At 45.4% G+C, this 22,865-nt stretch overlaps 1 protein-coding gene across 1 annotated transcript in view; it reads right to left on the bottom strand.

Moving 5' to 3' along the window:
• Positions 1–2,863: 2,863 nt before the first annotated feature.
• Positions 2,864–22,865, bottom strand: part of LOC121471696 — a 77,525-nt gene continuing 57,523 nt past the window's right edge. Inside the window, exon 6 of the mRNA XM_041722469.1 lies at positions 2,864–3,932. Within this exon, the coding sequence (XP_041578403.1) occupies positions 3,652–3,932 (281 nt within the window). The 3' untranslated portion in view covers positions 2,864–3,651. The remainder of the gene's footprint in view (positions 3,933–22,865) is intronic.

Below are 22,865 nucleotides of genomic sequence, written 5' to 3'. Positions count from 1 at the left end.
GCAGCGGTGACATCGAAAAAAAGGTTTTGTAGTCAATTATGTTCTCCCGGAACACACAGGAAGGGTGTCCTGTCAACGCTGAGGGGGTCCCTACCTTAATGAGCCGCCCCAGACAAAGGCACAAAAGGACATTATGGTCCCTGAGCACCTGTCCTTAGTGGCTTCTGTAGAACAAGAAACTGAAGCTCTATCTGGGCCCTGCGTGCGCGGGCTTTGCTGCACTTTCAAATGGCCCGTTTCCCGTGGCGCGCATCCCGTGGCGTGTGATCAGAGTGTGATCAGGTGTGTCAGGGCCACTTGGAAAAATCGTCCCCGAGGAAATGAAATGTGCAAAGGCCCTTCCTGCAGCCTGAGGATGGCAGGTTGGGTTTTACTGCACCGAAGCCGGGGAAACGGACACTTAGGGTCCCCGCCGCCCCCAGAACAGCCGCACGCACTGCCCACACCTGGAGGAAGAGAAATGGAATTCTTCCCGCAAGTTCTTTTTCGGGCCCAGAACAAATCATTCTTCCACTGTTTTAACATCCTGAGTGTGGGTGGAAGCAATGCTTACTTACGTCTTATGGAAAAGATGGGGTGTTTATAGAAGCAGCATCTAGCCAACCGGGGTGATCGCGGGGAGGCCCAGTGCTCACGCCCGGAAACAGCAAGGCCTCGGCTTTTTTTTTTTTTCCTCCTCTTGCTTTGGGTCTTAGTGGGTCAATTTCTGCTAGTTTTTTAGAACGCGGGGGGGTTGCCAGTCCTCTGCCTGGAAGACCCGGAGGCGCCTCCCGGCCGCAGGGGAACCGAAAAGCAGGGAAAGCTCCACAGGAACTGCTCAGACCGCCCGGGGCCTGGAGCGCCTGCGAGGGGGCGGCGGGCTCTGGGTAGGGTCACCCCTGAGCCGGTGCCTGAGGCCGGGCCCCTGCAGGTGACACGGTGCCCCTCCGTGTCCCCCTCCCGCCGTGGGACCTGGGCCGCACTCGTCCTGCCTCGCAGCCTGCACGTTGGGGAGGAGCTGAGGGGCGAGGGGCAGGCGGGGGCTCTGGGGCCGCAGGGCCAAGGGGTGCGGGGGGTGCACAGCGGCGGGGAAGGGCTGCGGGGCCAGGCTGCCGACCGCGGGTTCCTTCTGGGTGATGCTCCGAGCGCTTCGCCTCCGAATTGCCCCATCAGCGGGGAGCACCCCCCCCATCTCCTGCCTAAGTGGATTCTGGAGAGGAGCCCGGCTCTGAGAAGGGACCTCCGGGAACTCAAAGGCACAGCAGGAGCGCACCGAGCACCGCGGACCTGGGGCGGGGAGGAAACTGAGTCTTAGACACCAAACAGGAGACTTTAGGCCTCCAGATCAACTGTCCTGGCCTCCTCTCCCGGGGGGGGGGGGCAGGAGGGCGGAGAGGCCCCCCACGCATGCACCTCTGAGGGTTAAACTTTACTCAAGTGTGAGAAATTGCAGGGCAGGTAAACACGGAGAGTGGGGCAGCCCGGTGGCCCAGCGGTTAGCGCCGCCTGCAGCCCAGGGCGTGACCCTGGAGACCCGGGATGGAGTCCCGCATCGGGCTCCCTGCATGGAGCCTGCTTCTCCCTCTGCCTGTGTCTCTGCCTCTCTCTCTCTCTCTGTGTCCCTCATGAATAAATAAATAAAATCTTAAAACAAAAACAAAAACACGGAGGGCCACGGGTCCTTGTTGAGCCAGCGCTGCCTGGCGTGCTGAGTTTTTGCTTCAGTCCCAGTCTGCTCTGTCTCTCCAGCTCCCCACCCTCACCCCACATCTTCAGCCCCCACACCACCCCCATCCCCACCTCCAGACCGCCAGGTTTTGCCCTCAGCCTCTCCTCCTTGAAGACGGATTATTTTTCCCCCATACCAAGTCCCATCTGGTGATTCAGGCCATACTCCCAGGAAGCTGCCTGGTGTGTCCCTTAGAATGAACCCGGTTAGACTCCCACATCCCTCACTTTCTTAGCTTACTTCCTCTGAATCTTTCTTTGCCCTTCCTAAGCCATCTGCGAGGTAGCAGATGATGAATCTGCTTCATCTCAGGGATGAATTTCTGTCTGCAAGGTATCAGTGCTCATGCGTCTAGTGCAAAAGAAGGCTCCAGTTTGGGGCAAAAGGGACACATCAGCCTGTGCAACTAGGGTGGACAGGGGTGTCTGTCCCAGAGCCAGGACCCTGCCAACACGCTCTAGGGTGACAGCTCTAATACACACACAAGAGCCTCCTAACCAACACGCTAATGAGCTGCCAAAATAGAAACAGATACAGAATGGAAACAGAGTCCTCCAAATTGGCCAGTTATTCTTCTCAAGGAAACATAAGCCGAAGACCCGTCTCTGGGAAATTATATTTTTAAGAGGCAGAGCTTGAGGGGCTGCCTGGGAAGGGTCAGATCCTTCAAACTTAGTCCAGAATTAATTGAATTAGACCAAGAACTGTCCTGGCTGGAACGAGACTATAGCAATCAGATCTCAAACTAGAGACCCCTCGTGGTGCATTTCTTCCCACCTAAGATGTGTCCTGAAAGCCCCCAGGGCAGGAGAAAGGGGAAGAGGCCAGGGACTGGGCCTGTCTAGACAGGAGGCTGTTGTTCGTCTGGGACAGGAGACCCCCTCCCTGTCATCCTCAGCCCCCTGCATAGTGAGGGCCTCACACTCAGAGGGGGCTTCCAGCGCCTGCACGGCCCAGGAGGAGGGTGGAGGCGAGCGCAGGTGCGCCACACTGCGAGCAGCATGTCCAAGCCGGGAAGTCCCCGGACCCCCATCCCGTGCTCTGGGAGCTCAGGGTCCCCAGCAGCAGCCAAAGCTGCCTTTATCTTTCTTGAAACGAAAAACAGGCAACAGAAAGTTGAATTTCACAAACAACTTTAAACGCTTCTGAAAACAATTTTACAGAAAAATAGATAAAAGCAGTCTGTACAAAATTGGCACATTTTACGAGCCCATTAAGAACCCAAACTGGCTTTATTCCTGTGACATTTTGTGCGAATTAGAAAGGGGGAATAAAGCATTGCCTCACGTTGGGTTAGGAGGCCAAGTATCTGGAACTGTAAGGAATTTCCACATGCCCTCTGAGGAGCACGGCCTCCGACTCTGAGGGAGGACTTCCCATGTGGGCTCTCTCCTTCACCTCGCAGTCTCCCAGAGCTGGGCTTCTCCAACCGGTCTGCGGGTGACACGCTGAGGGTGGAGGAGGAGGAAGGTATGCCCAAGGGGCTGAGGAACAGTTCATAGGGACCACGAACGGCACCCATCATTTGAGGTCTTGTATCTTAGACATCCACGTGAATTTTGCATCTGTATTTATTTTCACAGAAAAATCAGGCTTTAAGTTCTTCATTGGTTGGGCCCAGTCTGCAGTCCTACGAGTGGGCCACCTGGAGACAGGAACTAGAAGCCTGGACCAGGGTCAAGGGCGGAGGCTCTTCTCACAGGCAAGAACTGGACCCAAGCGAAGCTGCGTTGCCCCCAGTAGGCAGGCTGGTGGGGAGCAGAGGTACAGTGATGGGGTGCCAAAGGGTGGTCTTCATTAAAGGTAGAGAGACTCAAGCACCAGGAGTCGGGAGGTGCCATGCCAGCTCAGGGAGAGCACTGGGGACAGTCTTGGAGGATGCCCTTATACCTCAGAGAGCTCCTGCCCAGGTGCAGTCTTTGCTGAGGTAGGAGGGAACTGCCTTAGTGGCTCCGCCCACATTCAGCTGGTCCAGGTTTTTCAAGATCTCGCCTAACAGGATGAGTCCCGTTCCCTTGGATTAGAGGTTTCCTTTTCCTTCTTCCAATAGTTCTTAGAGTTCCTGTCCAACCACAGAGGACGCAGACAGGAGACGAGAGCAGCAGGCTTTGTCCAGCCTCACCTGGTGGCCGGGTGGGGTCATGTCTCATCACTCTCCGAGGACCAGTGTCATCCTGCTTCTTCCTCAGCATCACCAGTTGGCTTCTGGCTGGAATTCTGACAGCTAAACAGACACACTTCTTGGTTTACAAGTTGTTATTCTATCACTGTAAGTATTAGTCAACATTTGGGTTTTAGTCATAACACTGCTAATGCATAATTTTGTTTGCTTCGCAGCAAATTAAATAAAGAACTGGCAGCACATTAAATAAATGGTTAAACTGATTAATTTTTTTCTCCAGGTCTTCAAGTAAAATCAAAGCTTCAGACAGATGCACATCTCTGTCCAGGAGCTCCAGGTACCCCTGAGTCCCACCAACCTGCCAGAGTCATGTCCACACTAAGCTCCTACCACCAACACACCGAGACGGCCCGCAGCCCACAGCAAGAACACACAGATGTTGGCAATCGAACCGGTCATGGCCATAGCACAGGCTGATGTCCTTAAAATTAATATGACAGGGCAGCCCGGGTGGCTCAGCGGTTTAGCACCGCCTTCAGCACGGGGCGCGATCCTGGAGATCCGGGATCGAGTCCTGCGTCAGGCTCCCTAATGGAGCCTGCTTCTCCCTCTGCCTGTGTCTCTGCCTCTCTCTGTGTCTCTCATGAATAAATAAAATCTTTTTAAAAAATTAATATGACAGATAAAATAGTACTTGCATAAAAGTCAGTCTCAGCTAGATAGGAGTCTAGCTAGGTAACACCTGAAGCCGACAAATGTCTTCATTTGTTGTAAGGCCTCTAACACAGAAATAAGGTGAAACCCCCTGAAGAGTCACGTGCGTCCAGATTCTCTGTCGCTGAGGTCCAGAACACTAAATAATTCTGTCAGTTGTGCAGAAGGCTCATCCTGTTCACCTGCAATTAGCTAAGTGCTCCCCAAACCAATTATTTGGGGAGAAGATGAGGCAAATGTGTCTGTAAACAGGATTACAGTGGGTCACTACGCTTGGGGATTTAGCTGACACGTCGCAGGCTTGCTTCCGCTCAAGAAACCTGCTCGTACATTTATGTCTCTGTGGTTTTTGAACTAAACTGGAGCATGCTTAGATCAGTGCCATGTGCAGCATCCTCATGGGGTATTTCACTGACGTATCAGAAATTCTCTTTGACTTTTGCCAGATTTTTACCCCGCAGGATTCAGAAAGTTCCACCCACTTAGGAAAAGATAAAGGGCTGACCCCGAGATCACTAGCTCTCTGAGAGTTGGTCACTTTTTAGCCAAAGGGATGTTTGAGGCTTTGTGAGAATCAGGTCCGAATGGTTAGGAGTCAACTGAGGGGAAAGGGGGGCATTTGATTGAAAGACTCCAACAGTATTTTTGAATTCCTTGTATTGTCTGCTTTATGATATTCTGAGAGGCATGACAAACTTCTCTTTTTTTTTTAAGATTTTATTTATTTATTCATGAGAGGCACAGAGAGGGAGGCAGAGACATAGGCCGAGGGAGAAGCAGGCTCCATGCAGGGAGCCCAATATGGGATCCTCATGACCCCAGGGTCACCACTTGAGCTGAAGGGAGACCTCAACCTTCAACCCAGGTGCCCCACAAACTTTTCCTTGGTAATTTCTGTTATTTTATTTTATTTAAAAAGATGTGTTTGAGAAAGTGTGTATGTGCAGTGAGGGGGGGGGCTAGAGAGGGAATCTCGAGCAGACCCCCTGCTGAGCATGGAACCTGCATGGAACCTGTGATGGGGCTCGATCTCATGGCCCTGGGGTCACCACCTGAGCCAAACCCAAGCGTCGGCACTTGATCGACTGCACCACCCAGGCACCCCTTCTTTGGCAATTTTTAAGGTGAAAGTATTACTGTGCCTCTTATTTCAATAAATACAAGTCACTCTCCAGCAAAATACAAGATTTCAAAGGCTACATAGTTACTTATTTGGTTACATTTTTTTTTTTTTTGCCCCAGTGCATTAATCCCACTGTAAAATAACAGAAAAGTTCCACTGTGAAAAATGCATGCAAGGTGAAAAACAATGTTTAAGTAACCTTTATCCCAATGCGATTATTGCTTTGAGGAAAATCACCAAAAAACAGAATTTAAAATTTTAAATTCCCTGTGTCTCTGCTGAGACAGACATTAGAAAATGCTGTAATATTAGTGCAAGCCTTTTTCTGAAGTGAGTTCTTTATTAATTTTATTTTTGATAATTCCTGTCACTGTGTCAACACTAGAACATTCTTGGTCCAAATTAAAACTAATTAAAAGTTATTTAGGGAACACAAGTGAATAACAATGTTTAACAGTTAGCACCTCTCAGAATAGAAACTCAAGCAGCTGACAAGATGGAAGCTGAAAAACACTCATGATTTTGACTCCTTCAGAGCACAGCAAAAACTGGTTTGCTTATGTAACCGATGTAAACCCAGGCTCCTACCCGGTCTGGTCTTGGCACTGGTTCAGACCTGCAGAAAAACAGAACTGAAAACAATTCAAATCTTTCTGCCTCCTGAGAAGATGCCAAAGGTAGGAGGTGTGTTTTAAATATCCAGCAAACTCCTAAAGAGACTGTTGGCACTTGTCTCTCAGTCTCTGGTTCTCTGACCAGCTCTCCCCCTTCTGTGTCCCCTCCTGCTCCAGAGACCCAGCCTGAGGCTTCCTCCCACTCCCTCTTTTCTCTTTTTTTTTTTTTTTTAAGATTTTTATGTATTTATTCATGAGAGACACACAGAGAGGCAGAGACACAGGCAGAGGGAGGAGCAGGCTCCACGCAGGAGCCCGACATGGGACTCGATCCCGGGACTCCAGGGTCACACCCTGAGCCGAAGGCTGACACTCACCCACTGAGCCACCCAGGTGTCCCCCACTCCCTCTTTTCATGTGTCCTTTACCCTGGCGTCCCAGGCCTCCGTTTTCCCTCCGATTGCTAGTTCCCGGGATCTGGGTGACAAAATTGAAAACACACCCCTCGTTAGAGGCGGAGGGTAGGGATAGAGCACATTCGATTTGGCATCCCACCCATTTATTTGTGTCCATCCCAGAGAATATGAAAAGCCGACTGCAGAAGAATTTGGCCACCCAAGCATTTCCTGAATTAGTCAGGGGGCTAGACCCCGGAGCTGCAGGGGGCCAAGGCCCTGCGAGCTCTGCTTTGTCTCGCAGCCACAGCTCACACTTGGCGGTGACTCCGCTGTGTCAGAAACGTACCAAGACGACATATACCGTGATTGGGTTCTCAGATATTTCTTCTTCTTATACTTTACATATTTATCAAATCTTTCACTCAAGCTTTCTTTTTTTTATTTTTTTAAGCTTTTCTTTTAGAAGGACAGTACACACACACACACACACACACACACACACACACACGGTTTTTTTCTTTTAAGTCACAGTGCAGTTCTAGATGAAGCAAGGCTGGGGAACAAGAAGCTCCACCCTTAGGGCACGTGGTCCCCTTCCACCTTCTCCCCCCTGCCCTGCTCTCGTGGCCGCCTCCCAGGGGCTTCTTGGAGCACAGTCAGGACTATGAGTGTACAGATGGAGCAACATACTTAGAATCCGAAATAGCAGACTCCTGCCCTGGTAAGCTCTGCTACTTACGACCTAAGTGGCCTTGGCCACCGTGACCCCACCACCCACCGGGCTGCTGTGACACTGAACTGGTACACATCAGGTTCTCACCAAACGGTGACTTCCTCCCTATCTTTAGTCTCAAGGGAACAAAGAAGAGACTAAAGGTAGGGGGACAAGGGCAAATCCATCCCCGCCACTGGAAAAAAGCGGCACCAAGATGGGGTGACCCATGGTAGGTGGGCTGCAATCTGTTTGGTAGGTCCCAAGAGGCATTTCCGTAATCCGATGATTACAGATCCAGTACAGCTGTACGAACCTACCAGCCTGGGGGCGCCTGGGTGGCTGGTTAAGCATCTCCTTCAGCTCAGGTCATGACCCCAGGATCCTGGGATCGAGCCCCACGGCAGGCTCCCTACTCAATGGGGAGCCTACTTCTCCCTCTCCCTCTGCTGCTCCCCCTACTTGTCCTCTCTTTGTCAAATAAAAAATAAAATCTTTTTAAAAAAAAAGCATCAGCCTGTCTGCATAGCGCTGAGCTGGGCTGAAAAAAAAAAAAAAAGAATTCACAGAAATGGATTATTTCAGACACACTGAGACTGTGACAGGCAGGTCACTTGATGTGAACTGGATAAAATCTCCGAGACTGAAGAAGTCCGGATTTTCAAATGAAGGTTTTTGGCTCTTGAGCTGCCCAGTGGAGAGTTCCTTGGAAATGTAAATACTGGAACATGAAAAGGCACAGTTGGACTCTCTTAGGGGCTGAGACCTGACCCCTCTTTCTTGACACTTGTTGGGGGAGACCCCCGCTCCAGGAGTCCCCGAGAATGCACCTGAGCAGCCTGCCTCCCCGGAAAGAGCCTGCCAGGCGGGCCTGCAGGGCATTTTCGGGGGAACGGCCAGACCGAGCCCAGGGAGACAGCCCAGGGCAACAGGCGGGGCCCAGCCCAGCTGTCCCTCCGCTGGGCTCCGCTGTCACTTCAGTAACCGACTGTTGCCACCTGCTGGCCGCTGGAGCAAGGTGCCCGGCGCCGGAGAAGGCAGGGTTTGTTGGGCGAAGGGGTGGCCGGGCTGCAGCGGGGAGCTGCACCAAAATGTAGAGGCGGACTGAGTGTTTCCCCCAAACAAGGGACCTGGGGAGGATGGATGGCCATTCCACGCATTAGGCCACACGAGGAGGTGGACTTTTATAAAAGGCATAACCTCACGCATGCATTAGTCAACCACAGACACTTTTATAGCTGAATACCTGGTACCCCGCAAGGCACTCGGGGTGACTGAGAGTCCGGCTCATTCTGCCCCCACATTAGTCATTCACTCGCCAACCCTGCTCTAAGGGCAGGCCTGGGCCAGGAGCTGGGCTGGAAGTGGAGAGCGAAACAGGTGCTGTCCCCCCCCCCCCCCCCCCCACTGGTCTGCTGCCTGGTGGCAGAGACAGACAGTAAGCAGATAGTCCCACAGATACATGTAACAGTATGCAACAGGCATACAATAAAAAGATATCTGTGATCAAGGATTAGCCTAAATGACTTTGATCGATTCTACAATGGACATTTGGGCTATTTGATATGCATTAAAATTATTTAAAATGTGTCACCCTTTGACCCAGCAATTCCACTTTTAGGAGCTTAACCTAAGGCAACAATCAGAAAATCAGACTGATATATAAGGATGTTCCCTGCATGATTGTTTAAAGAAGTGAAAAAGAAAGAGGCCCCTGGGTGGCTCAGCGGGTGGGCGTCTGCCTTCGGCCCAGGGTGTGATCCCGGGGTCCCGGGATCGAGTCCCACATCGGGCTCTCCGAACAGGGAGCCTGCTTCTCCCTCTGCCTGGGTCTCTGCCTCTCTCTGTGTGTCTCTGGTGAATATGTAAAAGTGAAAAAGTAAAAATAAAAAAAGGAAACCATCCAAAGAGCCAATGATAAGGGGCTGGTTAAACCAATTATGGTACCCTCAAAAACCAGAATATTCTGGAGCCATTAAAAATGACAATGTAAAAAAAATGACAACGTAGAGCCACACTATTTATTATAAACGTTGTAAGTTCTAGAGAGGGATGTATAGTAAACTCCACTTTTGAAAACATTTTTATGGGTGTTTTCTTCTAGCGCCCTATGGCAAAATCAATTTATTTGATTGTTACTGTTGGGTCATTATGATTATCATGCATCTATGCTGTTATTTTTCCCATCCCTCCCCTCCAAGGCGCACAACAGAAAAACTTCTGTTGGCTGTATTCCCCCCCCCACCCTATTTCTTTGCTCTAATTCCTCCCCTCTTAAACCTACTCCAGTCAGGTTTTGTATGCGTCAAGGTCACCAGGGGCTACTCTACTGCTAAAACGGAGTCATTTCTGTCCTCCTGTCATGAACTCCTTCAGCAACAGCGGCAGCTCCCTCCTCCTCATATGAGTTCTTCTTCCTCTGGCTTCCAGAACCCCACCCTCTGGGATCTCCTGCCTCATGGCTTCTGCTTTCTCAGGCTTTCCTGCATTCCTCCTCTTCCTCCCAGGTTTTTTTTGTTTTTTTTTTTTTTAATGTATGTATTTGACAGAGAGAGCATGAGCAAGGGGTGAGGAGGAACAGAGGGAGAGGAAGAAGCAGGCTCCCCATTGAGCAGGGAGCCCAACGTGGGTTCTATCCCAGGACCCCGGGACCATGACCCGAGCTATTGGCAGATGTTTAACCCCCTGAGCCACCCAGGTGCCCCTATCTCTTCTCTTCCTGGCCCATACTTACTCCTTTGACCATACCCAGTCATGGTTTCAAGCACCATCTGCCCTAGCCGAGACCTCTTCCCTAAACTCCTGGCTCATAAATCCAGCTGCCTACTCAGGTTTCTCATCGCCATTCCAAACTCAGCGTGTCCCTAGCAGAACTTATGACCCTCCTCTCCATTTAACCCACTCCAGCCAGAGCCTGCCCTAATCCACTTGTTGCACCTACATCCTTCCCAGTGCTCAAGCCAGAACCCTGCAATTCATCTGCAATCACCCTCCTCTCTTTCTTTGGCATCCAGATCCAATCCTTCAGGAAATCCTTTTAGGCTTGTACTAAAATACATTTCCCCAATCCAACGACTTCTTGTCACCCTCACTGCAAGTTTCGCGGTCCCGTCTGCCACCAGCCTAGCACCAGGATTACTGCGGTGGCACCTCACATGTCTCCCCTACAGTCTCTTGCCGCCCCCGGAGCCAGAGTGGTTCCTTAATGATGTTCATCAGATCACGTCACTCCTGGTCCAAACCCTGCAGAGGCTCTCAGTCTTGCACACAGTAGAAGTCTGTAAGACATGCGGGGTCCCCTCATTCCCAGCTGCTCTCAGACATCATCTCCCCGTGGCACACACACATATATATGTAAAACTGTTCATTTTCTGAACTAGAATACATTTTTCTTGAGGAACAGAAGAAATCTTGTCTGTTTACTGATGCATCTCAAATGCCTAGGATTGTGCTTAGTACACAGCAATGCCCAAGAAAAAAATTATTTATTTATTTATTTGAGAGAGGAAGAGAGGGAGAACACAAGCAGGGTAGGGACAGAGCAGAGGGAGAAGCAGACTCCCCACCGAGCCGGGAGCCCAACACGGGGCTTGATCTCAGGACCCTGGGATCATGACCTGAGCCAAAGGCTGACACTCACCAGACTGAGCCACCCAGGTGTTTCCAACTTTTTTCAAAAAAAGTAATCCCCATGCCCAATTCAGGACTTGAACTCATGAACCTAAGATCAAAAGTCACACATTCCACTACTGGGGCAAGCCAGGTGTCCCAGAAAAAAAATTTTTTTAATAAATGAATTTCATAAAGTATAGCAAAACCATCACATTGTATATTTTAAATACCTTACAATTTTGTCAATTGTACAGCCTCAATGAAGCTGAAAAAAGATTTTTATTCTCCTGAAGGTAGCATTTCCTTAACAGTCGTTAATCCATGAAAGCCTATAAATTAAAGAAATTCTTGACTTTAAGTAACATAAAGTAAGGATTAGGGATAGTGAAAAATGGGTGAATAAATAAATGAATGCATGGAAAGGGTCTGAGCAGATTAAAACTAATTCTCTAACCATGAAAATTTCTAGGTAGAAGGATAATGGATAAACATTTTTCTTGTCATTCATCTGTTTTTAATTTTTCTATAATAAATTTGAATTAAATAAACATTTTGAAAAAATAGGTTTACTATTGAGGATAACAAGTTTTAACATACATTTATCTATCTATCTATCTATCTATCTATCTATCTATCTATCTATCTATCATCTATCATCTATCTATCATCTATCTATCTCCAGTTTCAACTATTCATCTATAGAAGAGGATTGGTAAGATGGTAGAAATGTGGGAAAGGCACCCATAAACATTACTGTGCAGCCATTACGAGGCCCCTGCCCAGACAGTGGGAGAAAGTCTATCTTGAGTCTCCAGAAGCCGACCCCAGAAGGGGTTTATTTGGGGGGTATGCAGTGAACAAGTGAGGCAGAGAAAATAAGGAAGCCAAGGTAGGGAGGGCTGTCCAGCCATTTCCCCCACGGGCAGTGGGGACTCAATCCCACGGATGAACTCTGAGCTACAGCATAGAGCATGCCTCAGTTTCCTCATCTGAAGGGTGAGAAAACTGGGGTATTTGTCCACCTACAGCAGTTGAGGGCTGTTTCTGGAGCCATTACTGCCCTTGCACTTCCAATGTGTCCCCTGAATTCCTATAACCAGAGAAAATAATCCCTTGAGTAGGGGTTGGCAGTAGGCAGAGTTTTCAGAGTAGAAGTGAAAGACAAGGGGATAGAGGGCAGGGGAGGGAAGGCCCTGACAAGGTCGGTTACATGCTTCCTTGATTAGACGCTGACTTTGCTCTCTGGGAGGAGCTCCCCTTGTCTTTTGTTCTCTGTGGCACCTCGCTAGGCTTCTGTGAGGTTCTTGCTCATTCATTCACCTCCATGGCCACATCTGAAGTGGTCAGTGGGGAGAGTGCCCTCTCTGGGAGTCTGTGCAGCTGTTGTAGCATGTTTGGGTACCCAGGACTGTTTTAAGGCCTGAACAACCTAAATTTTCTAGTCTGGGTTCAAGAATTCTTTGGCAATACAATCCCTTCCAACACTTACTAAGCTTCTGAAATATTTGTTTTCCATTATTTCCGTGTGCCAGTACGCACACACAGGGTTCTTCACTAGACCTAACTCTCAAGCCTGATTTCCTTCTTTGCATCCTAACCCCCAACTTAATGGGGGTTCCTCTCCTACAACGTAATGGCAACCACCTTGAAGCTACCTGGAGAAAAAACAGTCTTGAGTGTGAAGAAAGCATCCTTGAACTGCAGTGGTGAAACTACCTGCTTAAGAACTCTTAATGGGCTTTTGGTGCTCAAAGTTCTATGTTAGCACTTATATTTTGGGGTTCAAAGCAGAAGACTCCAAATTTCTGGACTCATTCTATTCCCTTTCATTTCTCCCCTTAAGGCAGCCAATTTTCGCCTGAGCTTGACTCATACTGATACACTAAGCAAAGCAAAAAGAACCAATGTGCACTATCTTTGGGTTTTCCAACCTCTTTTAGGGCAGTGGCTCAGTAGACATTTTGCTCACAAAGCAACAGAGGACAATGGTTTTATTAAATAATTTGGGTTTTCATCTTTTCAGCCTCCAATACCAATCTTCTTGCCTTCCTCTGCAGTGCTATGTATTTTAGGGGTTTTTTGTTTTGTTTTGTTTTTGTTTTTGTTTTGTTTTTTTGTATTTTAGGTTTTATTCTTAACCCCAAGACCCCAGTTGAAGAGAGTAAATTTTGTAATACTAATAACACTAGCTACTGTATAAATGAACCCAAGAATTTCAACAGCTTCAACCAATGAAAATTTTGTTCTCACTTACGAAAAAGAGCTGGGTTGTGACAAGTCAAAGGGTACCCTCCTCCACGAAGTCATTCAAGGATCCAGGATGTCGACAGTCCCATCCAACATGTGGTTTCCAATGGGGTCATGTCCATTCTAGCTGGTCAGAAGACTAAAGAGCACAAGCTTAAAGATGGCAGAGAAGGAGGAGCCTGAGCTTATCTCATCCCATGGACACAATTAGATAACACCCACATTGCTGTAAATAAACCAGAAAATGACCCAAAGACCAACAGAACAGACTCTCCACAGTTAAATGTAGAGAAGAGGCCACATCAAAGAGGATAGGAAGGGCAGAGATGTGTTGGGAGCCAAAAGAACCCTTGTAATTGCCCATAGGAGGGAGAGGAGAGATGCTGCTAGCATGGAGAGAGGAGAGAGACAGACCCTTACCCCAGGCACCCCAGGTATGGCTTGTGGAAGACAAATCCCCATAACATTTGGCTTTGAAGGCCAATGGGGCCTGGTTTCATGAGGTTTTTTTTTTTGTTTTTTTTTTTTTTTTTTTTAATAATCAGTGGAACTTAACACCTGGAACTTTAAAAAATCAGTGGGCTTCATTCTGGCAGAGCTAGTAAAGTGACAGGAAACTGAGTCCCCTCCCTTAAAGAGGCAGCAAAACAAACATCCCTGTGGAAACACAGCATAGAAGCAGCAGTTGGAAAATGCCTGGGGTATATAGGAGGGAGACTGGTTTACTAATCTCAGAGCATGCGCTAGAGGGGCAGGGAACTTTAGGAGACTTCTCCAAGAACAAAAGAGCTGATGGACACCATTTCCCTCCCCTACAGCCCAAGTTAACTAGATACACAGACACCTGTGGGAACCAATACAATGCCAACCCTTTCCACTTAGCTTGCTAATAGTACACCCTGCCCCTATGCTCTCCTGCAGACTTGCCCCCTCCACCCCAGCCTGGGCAGTTCTCCCAGGCAGATGCAGCTCCCCTCCCACAGCAGACCAGTGCAGACCTTCTGGCACTGTATGCCCTGCTCCCAGGTTCTCCTCTGGACCTGTATCCTCTGATATGCCTTTGGCCAAAGCCTATCCAAAGCAGTTCCACAAGCCTGGCAATGTGCAAGCAGCCCCAGCAGGGGCCAACACCACTCCAGAATAGGCAGGGGGGGGTGGGTAATCACACATACCAGTCAGATTGCAACCCCAGCAGTGGGTTGAGGGCAAACAGTCGGTCTAACTGTAGGCCTGGCCCACCAACAAAAGCTTCTCAGGAGCCAACACAGGGAAAGTTCCTTGCATTTTGGGGCTACCACATCTCTGGCAAATACCTAGTCTGACTTAACTCAAGCCCAAGGTGGCCCCAGACTGGCCAACTAACACAGAGACCACACTTTATCCAAAATGGGCAGAGAGTCATCGCAGATGGCTGGACTGAAGGCAAATATAGCTCAGCCACAACAGTGGGGTGCACATAACACTCATGTGAAAAACCCCCAAAGTGCCAGGTTCTGGTGAACATGGGACACTGAACTGCAGGGCACTACAGGATCTTTTTGTAAGGCCACTATTTTCTTTTTTTTTTTTTAAGATTTTATTTATTTATTCACAAGAGACACAGAGACAGAGAGAGAGGCAGAGGGAGAAGCAGGCTCCATGCAGGGAGCCCCATGTGGGACTCGATCCTGGGTCTCCAGGATCACGCCCTGGACTGAAGGTGGCGCTAAACGCTGAGCCACCCGGGCTGCTCAAAGGGCACTATTTTCAAGAGCAGGAAACACAGCTGACTTTCCTAACACATAGAAACAGGCACAGAGAATTAGATAAAATGAGGAAACAGAGGAATATGTCCCCAGTGAAAGAACAGGACAAAATCACAGCAAGAGAACTAAATGAAATGGAGACGGATAATAGTCTTGATAATTTCTTTTTTTAAGATTTTATTTTTAAGTAATTTCTACACCCAACACGGGGCTCAAACTCACAACCCCGAGATCAAGAGTCACATGCTCTTCCAACTGATCCAGTCAGGTGTCCCAGATAGATCATTTAAATTAATGGTCATAAAGATACTCACTGGACTTGAGAAAAGAGTGGAGGACCTCAGTGAGACCTTCAACAAAGAGACAGAAAACATAAAAAAGAACCAATCAGAGATAAAGAACTCAATAACTGAAATTAAAAATACACTAGAGGGAATAGCAGACTAGAGGCAGCAGAAGAATGGATCAACAACCTGGAGGACAGGTAATAGAAAACAATCAAGCTGAACAGGAGACAGAAAAGTGAATAAAAATAAAAATAGGAACACCTGGGTGGCTCAGTGGTTGAGCGTCTGCCTTCGGCTCAGGTCGTGATCCCGGGATTCAGGATCAAGTCCCACGTGGGGCTCCTGCAAAGAGCCTGCTTCTCCCTCTGCTTGTCTCTGCCTCTCTGCCTCTCTCTCTCTCTGTATCGCTAATGAATAAATAAATAAATCTTTATTATTATTATTATTATTATTTATTTATTATAGTGAGAGAGAGACAGAGAGAGAGGCAGAGACACAGGCAGAGGGAGAAGCAGGCTCCATGCACCGGGAGCCCGATGTGGGATTCGATCCTGGGTCTCCAGGATCGCGCCCTGGGCCAAAGGCAGGCGCCAAACCGCTGCGCCACCCAGGGATCCCATAAATAAATCTTAAAAAAAAATAAAAATAGATTAAGAGAACTCGGTGACACCATCAAGCATAATAATATTTGCATTACAGGGATCCTTGACAAAGAGAGAGAAAGGGGGACAGAAAATTTATTTGAAGAAATAATAGTTGAATTCTCAAATCTGGGGAAGGAAAAAGAACTCCATAACTAAGAGGCACAGCGAGCCCCAACAAAATCAATCCAAGAAGGTCCACACCAAAACAAATATCAATTAAAATGGCAAAAAGTACTAATAAAGAGAGAATTCTAAAATCAGTAGGAGAAAAGAAAACAGTTACATAAGGGAAAACCCAATAATGGTATTGGCTGATTTTTCAGCAGAAATTTTGCAGGTCAGAAGAGAGCAGAATGATATATTCAAAGTGCTAAACAAATACCAAAAAACCCTGAAGCCAAGAATACTCTATCCAGCAAGGCTATCATTCAGAATAGAGGTAGAGATAAAGAGTTTCCCAGATAATAAACAAAAGTTAAAGGAATTCATGAATACTATACCAGCCCCACAAAAAATGTTAAAGAGAACTCTGTGAGTAGAAAGGAAAGACCATAAGCAAGAGTAAGAAAAGTAGGAAGCACAAAAGTGGTAATTTAAGTATATCCATAAAAATATGGATATTTTTATTTCACAAAATAAAAGAGCATAAAGTATGACACCATATGCCTGAAACATGGCGGGGAGAGGAATAAAAACTTAGTGCTTTTAGAATGGGTGCAAACTTAAGCAACCATCAACTTAATATAGACTGCTATAGGCATAAGATGTTATATATAAACCTAATGGTAACCACAAATCAAAAAACAGTTAAAAATATGCAAAAAAATAGAAAGGAAACCAAATATATATCACTAATGAAAGCCAGCAAACTGTGAGAGAAGAAAGCAAGAGACAAAACAGAGAAGACCTATAAAAACCACCATAAAACAAGAAACACAATGGCAATAAGTACATACCTATCAATAATTACTCTGAATGTAAATGGACTAACTGCTCCAATCAAAAGACATAGGAATGGATAAAAAAGCATAGGATAAAAAAGCTGCCTATAAAAGACTCATTTCAGACCTAAAGATACGTGCAGATTGAAAGTGAAGGAATAGGCTAAATGGGTGACAGGTATTAAGGAGAGCACTTGTGTTGAGCACTGGGTGTTATTTTTTTTTTTTTTAAGATTTTATGTATTTATTCATGAGACACCCAGAGAGAGGCAGAGACACAGGCAGAAGGAGAAGCAGGCTTCCTGCAGGGACTCCGGGATCATGCCCTGAGGCAAAGGCAGGCGCTGAGCCACCCAGGCATCTCAAACACTGGGTGTTAAACATAAGTGATGAATCACTAAATTCTACTCCTGAAAGCAATATTACAGTATGTCAACTAACTAAAATTTAAATAAAAAATTGGGGGGGGGGCACCTGGGTGGCTCAGTGGTTGAGCGCCTGCATTTGGCTCAGGTCACATCCCAGGGTCCTAGGATCAAGTCCCACATTGGGCTCCCTGTAGGGAGCCTGCTTCTCCCTCTGCCTATGTCTCTGCCTCTCTCTGTCTCTCTCATGAACAAATAAATAAAATCTTTAGAAAAATAAATAAATAAATAAATAGGAAGAATAAATAAATGGAAAGGAAAAAAGTGAAGGAATGAAGGAATGGAAAAGCATTTATCATGCAAATGGAAGTGAAAAGGAAGCCGAGTAGGAATACTTACATTGGACAAAATAGACTTTAGGGACACCTGGGTGGCTCAGTGGTTGAGCATCTGCCTTCAGCTCAGGGTGTGATCAGGGTGTGATCCTGGAGTACCAGGATCAAGTCCTGCATCGGGCTCCTTGCATGGAGCCTGCTTCTCCTGTCTCTGCCTTTCTCTCTGCCTCTCTGTGTCTCTCATGAATAAATAAATAAAATCTTAAAAAAAAAAAAGAAATTTAAAAAATGGACTTTAAAACAAAGACTAACAAGAGACAAAGAAGGACACTACATAATCATAAAAGGAACAATCCAATAAGAAGATTTAACAATTGTAAATATTTAGGCACCCAACATGGGAGCACCCAAATACATATAGCAGCTAATAAAAAATGTAAAGGAAGTGAGTGATGGTATCAGAATAATAGTACAGGACCTTAACAACTTCCCTTACATCAATCGATATATCATCTGGAGACAAAATGGATTAAAAAAACTGTAGCTTTGGACCAGGTGTATTTAACAGATATATTCAGAACATTTCATCCTAAAACAGTGGGACACACATTCTTTTCAAGCATACATGGAATATTCTCCAGAATAGATCCTATCTTAGGCCACAAAACCAGTGTCAACAAGTTCAAAAAGATTGAAGTCATACCATGCATCTTTTCTGACCACAACACTATGAAACTAGAAATCAACCACAAGAAAAAAATCTACAAAGAACACAAATATATGGAGGTTAAATAACATGTTACTAAACAACGAGTGGGTCAACCAAGAAATAAAAGAAGAAATCAAGAAATATGTGGAGATAAATAAAAATGAAAACACAACAGTCCAAAATCTTTGGGATGCAGTAAAAGCTGTTCTAAAGGGGAAGTTTACCACAATACAAACCTATCTACCCTAAGGAGCAAGAAAAATCTCAAATAAACAATCTAATCTTAAACCTAAAGGAGCTAGAGAAAGAACAAACAAAACTCTGAACCAGTAGAAGGAAAGAAATAATATTCGAGCAAAAATAAATGAAACAGAAACTAAAAAAAAGAAGAAAAAAAAAGGAAAAAGAAAAGAAAAAGATTGATGACACCTGGAGCTGGTTCTTTGAAAAGATCAACAAAATTGATAAACCTGTATACAGACTCATCAGAAAGAGAGAAAGAATGAATGAATGAACGAACGAGCAAGCCAGCCCAAGTAAACAAAATCAGAAATGAAAATGGAGAAATAACTGATACCAGAGAGATACAAGGATTATAAAAAAAAATATGAAAGATTACCTATCAACAAATTGGAAAACCTAGAAGAAATGGATAAATTCCTAGAAACATGTAAGCTCCCAAAACTGAATCAAGATAAATAGAAAATTTGAACAGATTACTAGCAATGAAATTGAATCAGTAATCAAAACTCCCAAGAAACAAAAGTCCAGGACCAGATGGCTTCACAAACAGATATTTATTTATTTGCTTATATGGGGGAGGTGGGTTGAGGCAGAGGGAGAGAGAGAAAGAGAATCTCAAGCAGGCTCCACCCCCCCAGTGCAGACCCTGATGTAGGGCTCCATCTCATGACCCTGAGATCATGAACTGAGCTGAAATCAAGAGTTGGATGCTTAACCAACTGAGCCACCCAGGTGCCCCTGGATACAAATATTTGCAAACAATCAATATGATACACCATATCAACAAGAGAAATGATAGAGGCACATGGATGACTCAGTCGGTAGGGCATGTGACTCTTGATCTCAAGGTTTTAAGTTCAAGCCCTATGTTAAGTGTAGAGATCATGTAAAAATAAAACCTAAAAAAAAAAAAAAAAAGACAAGACAAAGAATTAAAACAACATGATCATTTCAATAGATGCAGACAAAGCATCTAGCAAAGTACAATATTCATTCCTGATAAAAACCCTTAACAAGGGCACCTGTGTGGCTCAGTTGGTTAAGTGTCTGCCTTCTGCTCAGGTCATGATCCTGGGGTCCTGGGATCAAGTCCTGCATCAGGCTCCTGCTCAGTGGGGAGTCTGCTTCTCCCTCTCTCTCTGCCCTTCCCGCTGCCTATCCTTGTGCTCTGTCCCTCTCTCAAAAAAATAAATAAAAACCCTTAACAAAGTTAGTTTAGAGGGAGCATACCTCAACATAATAAAGGCCATTTATAAAAAGCCATAGCTAACGTCATACTTAATGGTGAAAAACTGAGAGCTTTTCCCCTGAGATCAGGAATTAGACAAGGATATCCACTCACCACTCTTTTTTTTTTTTTTCAAGTAGGCTCCATGCTCAGAGCCCAACAAAGGGCTTGAACTTAAAACCCTGAGATCCAGACCTGAGCTGACATCAAGAGTCAGACACTTAACTGACTGAGCCATCCAGGTGCCCCCATTCTCACCTCTTTTATTCAACATTGTACCAGACATCCTAGCCACAGCAATGAGACAAGAAAAATAATAAAAAGCATCCAAATTGGTAAGGAAGAGGTAAAACTTTCACTATTTGCAGATGACACGATATTATGTATAAAAAACCCTAAAGGCTCAACCAAAACACTACTGGAACTGATAAAGGAGGGGTGGCTCCCTCTGCCTTCAGCTCAGGTCATGATTTCAGGGATCCTGGGATTGAGCCCTGCATCAAGCTCTCTGCTCAGTGGTGAGTCTGTTTCTCCCTCTTCCTCTGTGATCTCTCTGGCTCTCACTCTCTCTCAAATGAATACATTAAAAAAAAAAAAAAAGAACTGATAAAGAAATTCAGTAAGGTTGCAGGATACAAAATCAATATACAGAAATCCATTGCATTTCCATACACTAATAATAAAATAGCAGAAAGAGAAATTAAGAAAACAATCTCATTTATAATTGCACCAAAATATTAAAATACCTAGTAACAAAATTAATCAAGGAGGTACAGATCTGTACTCTGAAAACTATAAAATATTGATGAAAAGAAATTGAAGATGACCTGAACAAATGGAAAGATATTCCATGCTCATGGATTAGAAGAACAAATATTGTTAAAATGTCCATACTACCCAAAGGAATCTACAAACTCAATACAATCCCTATCAAAAGTACTAACAGAATTGTTGACAGAACAAATAATACTAAAACTTGTAGAAACCACAAAAGATCCTGAATAGCCAAAGCGTCTTGAAAAAGAAGAACAAAACTGGAGGTATCACAATCCCAGGTATCAAGATCTACTACAATGCTATAGTAATCAAAACAGAATGGTACTGGCACAAAGAGAGACACCTAGAGCAGGAGAACAGAATAGAGAGCCCAGAAAGAAAACCATGATTATATGGTCAATTAATCTTCAACAAAGGAGATAAAAATATGTAGTGGGAAAAAGACAGTCTTTTCAACAACTGGTGTTGGGAACCCTGGGACTGCTACTTGCAAAAGAATGAAACTGGACCACTTCCTTACACCGTACACAAAAAATAAACTCAAAATGGATTAAAGACCTAAATGTAAGACCCGAAACCATGCAAATACTAGAAGAGATTGCAGGATTTTGACATTGGCCATAGCAACAATTTTCTGAATATGTCTCCTGAGGCAAGGGACACAAAAGCAAAAATAAACTATTGAGACTACATCAAAATAGAAAATTTCTGCACAGCAAAGGAAACTAATAAAACTAAAAGACAACCCACTGAATGGGGGAAGATATTTGTAGGTGACATATCTAAAGAGTTAGTATCCAGGGTCATCTGAGGGGCTCAGTAGTTGAGCATTTGCCTTTGGCTCAGGTCATGATCCTGGGGTCCTGGGATGGAGTCCCGCAACAGGTTCCCCATAGGGAGCCTGCTTCTCCCTCTGCCTGTGTCTCTGCCTCTCTGTCTGTGTCTCTCATGAATAAATAAATAAAATCTTTTAAAAAAGAGTATCCAGAATATATCAAGAACTTATACAACACCAAAAAAACAAAAAACAAATAACCCAACGAAAAAGTGGGCAGAAGACATGAACAGACATTTCTCCACAGAAGACATCCAGATGGCCATCAGATACATGAAAAGATGCTCAACATCAATCATCATCAGGGAAATGCAAATCAAAACCACAGCGAGATATCAACCCATACCTGTCATAATGGCTAAAATAAAAAAAAAAACATAGGAACAATAGATGCTGGTGAGGATGTGGAGAAAGGGGGAACCTTCTTTCACTGTTGGTGGGAATGCAAACTGGGTGCAGCCACTGTGGAAAATAGTAAGGAGGTTCCTCAAAAAGTTAAAAATAGAGCTACCCCATGATCCAATAATTCCACTACCGGGTATTTACCCAAAGAATACAAAAACACTAACTCAAAAAGATACATGCACCCCTATGATTATTGCAGCATTATTTACAATAGACAAATTATGGGAAGAACCCAAATGTCCTCTGATTGATGAATGGATAAAAAAGACACAGTAAATACACACAGGGAATGACATCTTACCATTTGCAATAACATGGATGGATCTAGAGGGCATAATGCTAACTGAAATAAATCAGTAAGAGAAAGATAAATAACATATGATTTCACCTATATGTGGAATTAAAGAAACAAACAAACAAATAAACAAAAAACGAACAAAGGGGGGAAAGAGACAAATCTCAGAAATGGACTCTTAAACGGACTCTTAACTGTAGAGAGCAGATGGTTACCTGAGGGGAGGTGAGTCGGGGGACGGGTGAAAAAGGTGAAGAAAAGAATACACTCACCGGGAGCACTGGGTAAAGCATAGAGCTGTTGAATCACAATATTGTATCCTTGAAACTAATGCTAACACTCTATGTTAATGGTTAAAATTTAAAAAGAAAAGACTAGAAGAGTACGGATGCGCTCTGCTGAGAGTTTTGTGAGTCTCAAAATTTCTCTTCACATTTCTTCTAGAACTCAGTCACATGGCCCCATCTATAAGCAAAGAGCCAGGTGGAAGGATGGATTTTCTGGCTAGACAGTCCAAGTGCAATACTTTGGAAAGGAGAGAACTAAATTTTAGTGGATAGTGAGCTGTTCTCCCACAATTTAAACAGAAAAAAAAACCCACAAATAATGTCCATTTGCAGCTCTCTCCTGCAACCTTCCAAGCCTTTTCTCTAATGCTCCATGTGGACTCACCAGAATGGGTGGACTTGTCAGGACGCTGTCCTTGGACTTGAGATGAGGGACCTGATTCAATCTGGGAAAAAGGAAGGAACAGGCAGGGTCTCCTCAAATAAGTGCTTCCTTCCCTGTTTTGGTAAAAATACTTC

Source organism: Vulpes lagopus, chromosome 11 (genome assembly GCF_018345385.1).
Source record: "Vulpes lagopus strain Blue_001 chromosome 11, ASM1834538v1, whole genome shotgun sequence".
Taxonomy (NCBI): Eukaryota; Metazoa; Chordata; class Mammalia; order Carnivora; family Canidae; genus Vulpes; species Vulpes lagopus.
Note: the sequence above shows the minus strand (reverse complement) of the source record. Positions and strands in the feature narration are given on the sequence as shown.